Source organism: Vanellus vanellus (assembly GCF_965231255.1).
Source record: "Vanellus vanellus genome assembly, chromosome: 6".
NCBI classification, from domain to species: Eukaryota; Metazoa; Chordata; class Aves; order Charadriiformes; family Charadriidae; genus Vanellus; species Vanellus vanellus.
In genome coordinates, this window is record NC_138911.1 from 11,566,257 (window position 1) to 11,578,269 (window position 12,013).

Here is a 12,013-nt window from a genome sequence, read left to right on the forward strand (position 1 = left end):
CTGCCGAGTGCTTTGCAGCACATCAAAAAGAGCTTCCTCGGCTTTTTCTCTGCAGAGACACTTGTTTCTGTTAAATAGAAGCCGAATTGCACGAGGGTACATCAGGAAAAGAGAAGGGGTGGGGGTAGGTGTTGTGGGATTTTTTTAGTTGCTTGCTGGTTTTGTTTTTTCTTAGGAGGGGGTTTACACTTCATTTATGTAGCTGCCTGTATTAAAGTATTTCGCATGGATCCATTTACTGTAACACCTACCTGTGTTCTAGATGATTTAGAACAGAGGAACAACATTGTCTCCACTGCAGACATCCTCCTCTACCCTGAAATCCTCAAGGGGAATAGAAGGCCTTTGGCCCATTCAAGTGAAAGAAACCCTCGACCATTGAAAGAAACCGGAGTTAGGCAGAAAGAAATTCCAACTCAGCATGGCAGCATTTAAGACTTAGTGCTCTGGCTTCCTCTACCGAGCAGAGCTCTAGGTTACGCGACTGGGCCCGATACATAGTCCTTAGGGAGAAAAAATAGGCACCAAAGAATGGGATTCACCAAGTGCAGCCAACAAACCTGGTGGTTGCCCCAGCCCAGCTGCTGAAGTCCCTAAAAATAAGGGTTCTTCACCCGCTGTGCAAGAGCCAATCAACACACCGAGTCAATATATTTGTCTTTATTTCAGTTCTGCAGAATCAGGTGCGAGGCATCTACCGCAGCCAGCACACCTCTTGGGAAACCCACAGCGTCTTTCATACAAAAACATAAAAAGGAAAAAAAATGACATTAAAATAGCTGATTGGTCACTTGTAAATTATATAACAGAAACTCATTTGTGCATGTCCTAATTTCTGTCTGGCTCATTATACTAAGGTAGTCTTACATTTACATATAAAATCTTTTCCTAGAGGTGTGATTTTTAGTATTAAAATTATCTAAGGTAACTAGAGGCTATACCTTCATCCTACCAGCTGCCACCAGGTTACTGTTTAACTTTCTATGCTGTTGGGGTTCCTGTTGGAACAATGGCTAAGCTTCAAGACTGGATTATTTATGTTTATGGGCTTTTTGTTTTAGGGACTTTCTATTCCTGTTGCCATGGTTTCAGAGCAGGCTGTCACGGTCGGTCAATTTTGTGGATTTTTAGCTCTTTTTGACAAGAAAGCCAGCTAGGCCTACACACCCTAGCTCATCACTCTTCATAGGCATAAAAGCTGTTCCCAGGATGGACACTTTCATTTCACAGAGTTTGGGCAAGGCGAGTTGTACTAGGGAAACACTTGCGCTTTAGCTGTCATGCTTTATATAAAATGGAGAGAATTAATTCTGTTCCTTCAGTTATGCTAATAAGTTAGAAATGACAGGAGAGGTCTAAAGCACCGTACCCAGATTCATATCCCAGGTCCAAAAATCAGGCAAGTAATGGAGCTCAGCTAGTCTCCCACAACTGGTTAGTTCTCTGATAACGCAGAAAGTAAGTGGGACAACATCTTTCTTTTGCTTCCTTAGTGCAAGATCTGAGCTGAGAATGTCTTAGACACCAAAACTGAGACGAGGACTACCTGATAAATGAGAGATACAGAACTAGTTAACTTAAATGACAGCAAAACAAGCACCTCCAGCATCAGTTGGAAGCACAAGGAAGTTGATCACAATTTTGGGTTTAGGCAGAAACACTTGTGGTAAACTGTAATTCCCAATTTAAACACAGGAGCTGACCCTGGGTGCCAACAAAACACTGAGTCTATGCAGAGAAAAACCGTAATCAACAGCTTTCATTAAGAATAGAAACCGTATGTTTTGCTAAAATGAGACAAAACAAAAACAAAACTGTTTCTTTTAGCAAGGAGAAAATAGCCATTACCTTAGAGTTTTATGTCTGAAGGACCTAATTCAAAGCTCATGGAACTAATTTGGAAAAAAAATAAATCTCACCAGTGAGCTTTAGAAGGCCAAAGTAACTTGGGGGGAGAGGGAGAGTGCAGTTTAGCATAGGGGAACAAACAGCATATAATGAAGCTTTGACTCATTTCCCATCCTAGTTTCTTCCAGATTCTTGTATGTCAAACAGTTTTATTGCTTATGGATAGCTTAGAGTTTATGCTCCCACCAGACACCCAAATTTAACTACCATTATTAATATGAATGTCAATAATAGTTATACAGCAGTGGGAAAATACAGTTCACTCAGCATTTTGTTATGGAGGTATATTAGAACGCCTACTGTAAGCCGGTGCCTAGTAAATTAATCAGTGAAAACTGTAGCTAGACTGCACATGGGCCTACCAAGGCAGATTTATGGGACCCTCATGTTTTGACTTTTGTGGATTGTTCTAGAAACGGTCTCTCTCTCACCCAAACCCATATTTAAAACTTAGACCTTACAAACCTAATTCTGCATTTCATTAGCCAGTCCCAAAAATGTTTTTAGAAGCCACTTCTCAGAGAAAGTACTTCCTAAGTATTACTGGTAGGACGGGAGGAGAGGAGACCCCCCCAGTCACCCGTCTGAATGAAGCAGAACCTGTGCTGAATGGCACGAGCTACCCTTGCCTTCTCTGAAAAAGCAAACTCAGCATTTCTATGGCCTTTCTGACAATATTTATCACAGTTATGACTTTCTAATGCAAGGCATAACACAGATGGGAGGGGGTGTGTGTGGGGGGGGTTGTATGGGATTGGTGCTTGGGGTTTTTTTTATAGCAATTAGTTTTTCCCCATGGTACAAATAAGTAATTTAAATGTGGCTGCTCTTTCCATACTTCAGCTGTACTAATCTGTACTAATTTACACTCTGTCATCCAATTTGCAGATTAAGCCAGTGATTCTCTACTACACAGGTCCAAGATACTCTAGACAAAGACAGACTTTCAGACTTCTGTGCAAATTACTGTACTCCATATATCTTGGAAGAAACTTCCCAGATGCTAATGTGTACAAATTATCTATTATCTTTATTACACAGGAGAGAGGGTGCAAGAACAACTGAAACCAAAATTAAAGGAAAAAAAATAATTTAAGTCACCTACACGATAATTTAATTGTAATTTATGTTTATAGTTAACTGTGTGATAGCCCCAGTGATTTAAGATTTCCTGCAACTCAACAGTGAGGACAGGGCTTTAATATGGCAGTATTAAGCTGAGAATTGAACAGAGTCAATACTGAGGATTAGCAAGGTAAGATTAGAAAAGACAGTTCACTTAAGAATTCAAAGAATAAACATATTTTTGCATTTTATCCTACATACAGGACACCCTTGGCTGAGGCAGTAGTCCTCTTTTGCCTTTTTTTGATGTTTTGGAGCATAGCCACTCAGCTAGGTAACTGAAGCAAACAGGAGGGCTTTTGGCTCATGGTTAAAAAGCACGGCCAGAAACACAGCTCGATTCTAGAAACGCCATTTGCTGAAATGGTAACCAGACAATTGAGGCTATTACTAAATTACATCAGAGATTAAACCAGCCTGTGACAGAGGGAACTTTCACTCCAAAGCCAACCTAGTGCTTATCTTGTCTCTAACTGCAACGTTTTTCATTTTAGTAGATGGACATGGGAATATTCTCTTGTATTATCACGCAGTAACAACGCAACAAGGTCACAATGTTTAATCCAAACACTTTTCTTTTTTTCCCCCCATCTTTAAAGGGAGGTCCAATCCAGAACCGAAAATCCAAGCGTTGCCTGGAACTGCAGGAAAACAATGAAAATGAATTTGGATTTCAACTCGTCCTTCAGAAATGCACTGGACAACGTTGGTCTATAACAAATGTCCTGAAAAACTTGTCATCATAGCAGACTAAATTTTTTACCCATTTATTTTGCTACTGTGTAGCAAATACTGCATTGTTGCCTGCTGTACTGTATTCCTCTCACCCCTCCACCCCCCCAGTTCCTTCTCTCCTCTTTTTTGTCCTTTTGATTTTAGTTTGTGAGTGTGTGGAAATTGGGTTTGTGGGCTGAAAATAAGACATTTTTATTTCACAATGATGTTTTCATGGCATTTATAGAGACGTTGAATGACAGGTGATGGGTAGGCTATCCTAAAATATTTTACAATTGTAAATAGGAAAAAAATGCAGAATATTTATAACTCAAACTTTTATTGAATAAAAAAAGTCCAAATGCTATTACTGTCTAGCTGTCTCCATAGAAATCGGTTTGGAAGTTAAAGTGGTTTCGTTGTTTTCATTTTTCATTAACCCAAGTCTGATCTTAGCAAGTAACTGCCGAGAATCAGTATTCTCCAGGTTTGTGGTAAAGACTCCTACCTACACACTAGTAGCTACAGCGAGGGAGGATTTTTCTCCTTTCTCCCTCTAGGGAGACCTGTCTAGATCACTGCAGCTCCTAGGGTGAAAATATGGGGGTGGGGGTATCAGGGTGTATAGTACACACCCCAATACTTTTCCTTCACAGTACTACTAAATAAAACCACAGAGAGAACCCCAGGGCTCAAGTGAGGCAGGGAAGAGAATGAAAAAGAAGGAAAAAAAGCTGCAAGAGAAAAGCAGCAGCTGCTGGAAGGAAAATACAAAAAAACCCACCTGACATTTCTCAATGTTTCTCTGTTTCAATGACTGCACTTCCCTTCCAATTGTTTGTAGTTCTTACAACTTTTTTTTTTTTTTCTTTTTTTTTCTCCAAACACACTGTTCCCTGGCTACCACAGACTTGGATAAAAATGGCTCCATCCAAGAGCAGCAGCAAAAAGTCTGAATTCACTCTGCCTTTCTCCCTGCCTTTAAGGGGGTGGGAACACAATGCTGTATCACTTCATCTCGGCTAAGACTGGGATGAGGAGCCGAAGAAACAATCTGATGAGATAAACCAGAACACTAGCATTACTGGCCTCTTTATTTCCAGCTGCTTTTTATTTGTATGTAAATTCCCTCTCTTTTATTACTCTATTTGTTGTTTTTATTCTGTTGTTTATTACCTTAAGTAACAGTCATAACGTCTTTTGGAGCTGGTTATGTGCCAAACTGTCTTTTACAGACTGGCTTCACATTCAGGACCAGCTAACGGTATTTTTTTCTTATGACTGTTTAATAAGTCATGTGGCACGTTAATTATATGTGTTCAACCTTCTGCTATATATAGTTACCATACATCTGCTTCTCAGAGAAGAAAATGCCAATATCAGGAAAACAGTAACAGCCAATAAAGAGGTTTAACACCTGCACTTTGATCACCTTCAGAGGTCTCTCAGGCCTGTCTGAGTGAAAACGACCATTAAAATTAGAACCCTGAAAGAACATCAATAACCTGAGTGTCAGGGCACCACAGCTGGACAAGACAAAGCAGCTTTAATTTCACCCTGTAGAGAAAGCAGGTTGCCACACACACGAGCCAAGGCTCCCGCACACTGAAGTGCGTGCTGCATCCCGATGGGAGAGGGCTCCGTACATGGCATGCAGAGCCATTTTGAGCGTTCCCAAGTTCCGCCACTAACTAACTGGACTTATTTTTCACAGGCATTCCAGATAAATGAGGAGGAAACTGCATGTTCAGCCAGAAACCCTGAACTCACACAGAGTACCATGAGATAAACTAAGCTTCCTTTCAGCAAAGACACCAAGATTTCAGTTCACGGAGTTGCAGCCATAAGGGAAAAAACAAGTAGTCTGGCTCAAACCAGCCGCCTCAGTTTCTGACAGGCCTGCTGCACTCCCAGCAGGCACTTTCTGGGGTGGGGTGGGGTTTTTTTGGTGACCACTAGAGGAAAATATCTGGCAAAGACTTGACAAAAGTGAAGGGAAGGAGCTATGCTCTGAACTGATTTATTTCATACCAAAGTGAATATTGTACGTCTAGCATTCACCCAAAGAAGACTGTAGTTGTTCCTGGTTACATCGCAGCACTGTGCTGATGTTCACTGCAAACCAACCAACCCAAGCAGTGAAGTGAGCCGCGCAGACTCTCCAAGCCACGTTTGGTGCTATCCAGCCATGCCGCTCCACACACAGCGGCTCTAAGGCTGCTGCTCCCCCCAATTCCCATGGGACCTGCGCTGAGGAACAGTTTTCTTCAGCTTCACTAAAACTGAACAGCATCACCAGGAATCCCTCAGTGGTAACTGTGCGTTTACGTTTGATCACACTGCAATTCTAGTAACTACAGCGGAATTACCAAAATAAATGTTGAGGGGAAAAAAAAAAAAGAAACAAAAAACCAACCACCATAAATCCAGACTTGAAATGTTACAGTACAGCAATTCAGCCATATGTAAAATACATGCATTATAATATGCTTTTACCTTTGTCTTGTATCATGGAGGAAACATTTTTACATGATAACTTACTGAAAAAGGGAAATGGGTTTAAATCTGTGGCTAAGTCTACTAAAATGGTACAGCAGAAATTATGAGTGTACATAAGCAGCACCATTATAGTGCACTTTCTGAGACCCTAAGGCCTCAGAACAGATTTTCTTTCACATATTTCTTGTCTTGGAAGAGAGAGAAAAACAGAGCAGAACGAGCATAATCGAAGGGCGCAGCCATCTTTTGCTAGACGTGCTCCCTTTTAGTCATGAACTGCCTCGTGCCACTTTCCTTGTAGGATACACAGGAATTACATAGATACAGCAGCGGTGCCTCAAACTGTAAAATACAAATAATCACCACACTAAGTGAAAAATAAAACTCATCTTCACTTTCTGGAACATTATAGAATATTATTTAATCATCGGTTGCCTCAAAAACATTCCCAAATCTGCCTTTGCAATAGTTGGGGTTTGTTTGGTTTATTTGTTTAAATCGTTTTAAAGAGGGAAAGCTAGCACTCAAGGGCAAAAAAGAACACTGTTCCAGAAGTCATATACCTCCTCACCCGAGTATGGTCAGAGATGAAGATAACCAGAAAGATCCAGTCAGCTCCCTCTCTCTCCTGCTGCTATAGAACCGCTCCCAATATATTTTGGTGAGGTTTTCTTGACAAGTAACAACAGCGTATCTACTAGCTGATACGGATATCCTGACAATTAAATGAAAAACAATTTAAAGCAACCCTAAGCCCTCTTCCTACTGTACTTCTTCAAATATTTATGGATAACATACTTATTTTTCCTCTACCTCCTCAGCTGTCATTGAGTCAAATTGTTCATATGAGGATATCATCTACAGTAGTTTCTTGAGGCTGTAAGAATTCCACTATGTGTCTTCTCACAACATCTGCATGTGGGGCAAGGCACCAGCAACAAGGAGAAAAGGAGCCAGGCCAATGACACGAACACAACATGCAGAAAAGAACAACTATTTTTGGTTTCCTCTTTTTTGAAAGATGAAAATTTAATCTGAGGCATTTAATCCACCAACATCAGGCCCAAGTTGTGCTACCTTCCATGTCTTTGCTAAAAAGAAGTTAATCAGTCAACACCCTTCACTGTTCCTTTTTTTATATATGTTGATCAAGAGGCAGTTGCAAAATGATAATTAAGCAAGGAGCTGTCACATGCCATTCTATGCTGGGTAGCAGTGAATGCTTAGCCAGAGATACAGAGAAAGGGAAACACTGAGATTTCAATATCGCACATCATGTGCATTAGAATGCACCACAATTTTCTTTATACCCTAAGTTATGTATATGTGTGTATATATATCTACACCACCAAATACAGATATGCATATATATATTTTTTTATATAAAACATAAGCATGCATGTACATACGCACATACTGACTGTTTTATTGGGAAAAAAAAAAAAAAACACACACAAAAAAAACCCAAAACCTGAAAACAACCCACATTAAGTCCAATGCATCCAACCAGTCATGGAAACGAGACACTGAGATGAAAGGTTTTGGATCACAATTTTATCACTGGGTTATCCAGAATACCTTCACTACTACTGTTTTTAGCACAGACAAAAAAGGGAACATAACTCCATCATATTTAAATTTCTGTTCAAATAACCGTTAAAGGCTTTCCACAGGGTTAAGTCAGAATAACTTACCAAAACTGGAGTACAAAATAGTTGTGCTAATACAGAAGCTCAGGAGGCAATCATTAAGGCTTTTAAGTAACAGTGTATTCTCTACTGATTTGCTGTAGTGTTTCTTAAATTCCCTCCCCAGACACCTTGCATTTATCATGGAAATACTTAAAAGTGCAGAACATGATGCTCAGGAATGTCATTCACTGGTATGTTCTTAAACAGCAAAGCAATGTATTTTTGTTTATTGACTAAAATTAGCTTTGCATTGTCAGGTGGAAGCGACTATTTTACTTGAATTCAGTCTTGTTATGCATCATCTCATAAGCAGATCTTTGTGGTAAACCATCAGAAAACTTCCTGTAACACCACAGAAATATACTGTATAAGCCTCATTTGAAGTGCATATATCATAGGACAGAATTTTCCAATTAAAAGAACATATATCTATATTTCCGTCTTACAATATGAAAACAACAAATACGTATTACTTGCAAAAGACCAGAGGTAAATGCAATTTTCATTCAGCTTTTAAAAGGAAGAATGATTCTAAAGAAACTGCAAACCATATTTCAGAAGGTGACAACTGCTCTGAACTAAAAGAACATATTAAGAGGTGTCATGGTTTCAGCTGGGATGGAGTTAACTTTCTTGCTAGCAACTGGCGTGGGGCTATGTTTTGGATTCAGGATGAGTGCAGCGTTGACAGTGCACTGGTGGATTTAGTTGTTGCTCAGCAGTCAAAGCCTTTTCTGCTCCTCACACCGCCCCACCAGCAAGTAGGCTGGGAGGGCACAAGAAGTTGGGAGGAGGCACAGCCGGGACAGCTGACCCCAACTGACCAAAGGGATATTCCATACCACGTGATGTCATGCTCAGTATATAAAGCTGAGGGAAGAAGAAGGAAGGGTGGGATGTTCAGAGTTAATGGTGTTTGTCTTCCCAAGTAACCATTATGCAGGATGGAGCCCTGCTGTCCTGTAGATGGCTGAACCCCTGCCTGCCCATGGGAAGCAGGGAATGAATTTCTTGTTTTGCTTTGCTGGTGTGTGTGGCTTTTGCTTTACTTATTAAACTGCCTTTATCTCAACCCACAGGTTTTCTCACTTTTACTCTTACTGATTCTCTTCCCCATCCTGCCCTGGGGGTAGTGAGTGAGCAGCTGCATGGTCCTCGTTGCTGGCTGGGGGTAAACCATGACAGAGTCCATCCTTTAAACTCTGCTGACATCCTTGGTCAGTGGTCCTCCACGTCCGTGGTGTGGATTTTTTAATAAACAATAGAACACAAAAGTTTTAAAATACTGGTGCTTTCTTACTACTAGAAACCTCCACAAAATCCTCCACAAAATCCTCCCTCTTCTGGCTGCTAAACTTGCGTGCCCCATAACCCAAGTCCACAGCTATCCAGCAATCTCTTCCTCACTCATTTATCCACAAAAGGGAAGTCAGATTGTCCAGCTAAATCCATGGGGACATTCATGCCTCAGCTTTTGGGGATGTAAAAATGCATCTCGGTAAATCCACAGTATAGTAAATCTGGTTCCCAAACCTCAAGCACAGCACAGAGCACACTGGCTGCAGAAGTTTGCCACCTCTCAGCCAGGACAGAGAATGAAGAGAAAGCTCTTATCAGCACACACGAGGAATACCATAAGCCTCAGCTTGTCATTTTGGCTAATACAGTTCCTTCAACTTCTCTCATTGTTAAAATCACTTGTATCTCAGTGTCTTATTTCCCCATCTTTGCTTGCTCTAGAATTGGCATGCTAACAGTTAACTTCAAGAAGATCTGCTCATTTCTGGGAAAAAAAAAACCCCAAAACAAAAAAAAACAACACAACCAAAAAAATCTGCGAATTAAATACCTGCATTTGAAGTGCTCATACATGACAGTGATTCTCACAACAGTTGTGAATGTTTTGCTGCAGATGACATTTCAATTTAACGCAAACCACCAAAAGCTACATTCCTATCTTCAGCCTCTTTTAATAAGGGTTTTCTATGCATCATGTTTTTTGTTATTTACAATTATTTTATCATTTTCTATATTCTCCTAGACATTGCTCAGCTATATAGTGAAGAGTAAGTGTTTTATCACTCGAGTTCCAAGTGCTCTGGAAATGCTCACAATTAAAGAGGAGATGCTAAAAGTACATCCCAAACTTCTGTCCCAAATATGTCTACAGATCATCTTGAAAAACTAGTGACAAATGGCAAATTGAAAGCTCCTGCTACACCCCACAGTCTGAAGATCGCTGAGCAGTTCTTACTCAAATCCAGAGCCAAACATCAGCATGAAAATACTGTGCAACCTGCTGTGCCAATACCTGCTAGTACCAGGCATGAATCCTCGCCCAGTATAAGTTAGCACACGTACACTGACTTTGAGGAACAGCATCAAGTCCGTATTACGAGGAACCGGCCTAGATCCCCAAAGTACCTGTCCTGGTTTGAGGTAAAACACAACCAATTTTCTGTTCAGTAATTTTACTTTGCAGCTAAGCCTCTTCTAACTAACTGAACTCTCTGAAGTTAACAGCATATTTGTCAGATACTGTCCGCTTCCAGAGTGATAAAACCTGATTGTTTCTAATTTATGCCCAGGCATGGTATGCAGAGAGGCTCTTGCTTGTACTTACTGCTATAACAACCAAGGCAAGCTAACTCTGTTGTGTGCCTCACTGGAAGGTTGGAAGCAGAAAAGTGTAGAGGTCCCTCCTGTGGGGAGGAGCGGACAGGACAGGTGACCCAAAACTGACCCACAGGGTATTCCATCCCATCTGCCTCACACTCAGTATAGGAGCCGAGGGATCAAAGGATCAGCCCTCTTTCTTCAAGGAGGACTCTGTCTGTTCGTATGCCTTTGACCCCGATCCATGCGTTCCTGAATACAGATCTGGAATCCAGCTCCTGTCCATTACTGAGTCCAGTCTGGGACTTTCCCTGTGCCTGATGGTGACATGATCATCATCCTGGGAGCTTGATATGGTTTTGTACATATTGTATATTTTTCATTTTTTTAATTATTTTATTAATATTTTCATTAAAGTAGCTTAGGCTTTTTTAAAACTCCTAAGTCTCTCTCTCACTCTCCCTCCTCTCCTTTGAGAGAGGTGGGGGAGAGCATGTGTCATTCATTTCAGTAGCCAGCCTGGCCCAAACCACGACAGTACCCCTCAAGCAAGACTCATACTGAATTCCACAAATAACCCCAGTTTATACACGTGTTCAATGTCTTCAGAACTTACACATGCACTGCAAACCTATACAAAAAACGATCTTACCAGCCAAACCGGATGCTGAGATACAGTTGAAAAAGTACAACACAAGCACCGCAAAGGCAAGAATTAGGAGTTACCCTATGGACAGCGACTTTCCAAAGCAGATCTTGTGCTCCAAGTACTGATGCTGAACATACCAAGTCAGATTTGGCAGCCATTTGGAGAGAGCTTGTTTTATTAAGAGATGAAGAAAGATCATCATCACGCTAGAGAAGTCAATCACCTGGATTTTTACTGTTCCTCACACACTTTGCTATTGAGCACATTTTTCCTGGGTACAGATCGCACAAGACAAAAACCCCAAACCACAAAAACAGTATCAGTAGTAACTTTAAATTTCCATCAGGCACCACTTTTCAATTCTAAAAATGTAGAGTCCAAACTAAACTGAATTACTTTGAAGCCACATTGGCTGGCTATATACTAGATACCTAACCCTTCTGCCTGCAGCTGAATGCAATGCATGCCACCTCCATTTTTCCAATCTGTGTATATATTGCCTAGGAATCTTATTGCTACAATTTCTGTGTATTTAGTAGTCAACAAAGTTAAAGAAAAAAGCCTCTCTACTCTCAAATTTGATGGCAGAGAGACAGAAATATTCAAGATGACACTTCAGACTTAAAGCAGTTCATATTTAAACCACTGTATTGTTCAATAGCGTGACTGTCTGCTGGGTCTCACAATCTAAAACTGCTGTCAAGGATGGCAAATTTAAATAATTCTGCTTCTTTAAAGTGATGCTTTCAGGTATTAAATCCTTGACTGAAGTTTCCTAGGAGAGATTAAATCACATGGAGCTTTCATCATC

General features: G+C 40.6%; 1 protein-coding gene across 2 annotated transcripts in view; it reads left to right on the forward strand.

Annotated features, from left to right (window-relative positions):
- Positions 1-4,108, forward strand: part of GALNT18 (polypeptide N-acetylgalactosaminyltransferase 18) — a gene marked incomplete at its 5' end in the record, with an annotated part of 240,618 nt that extends 236,510 nt beyond the window's left edge. For both annotated transcript variants that reach the window (XM_082484792.1, XM_082484791.1), the window contains one exon: positions 3,633-4,108. In XM_082484792.1, the coding sequence (XP_082340918.1) occupies positions 3,633-3,779 (147 nt within the window). In that variant the 3' untranslated portion in view covers positions 3,780-4,108. The remainder of the gene's footprint in view (positions 1-3,632) is intronic.
- Positions 4,109-12,013: the final 7,905 nt, after the last annotated feature.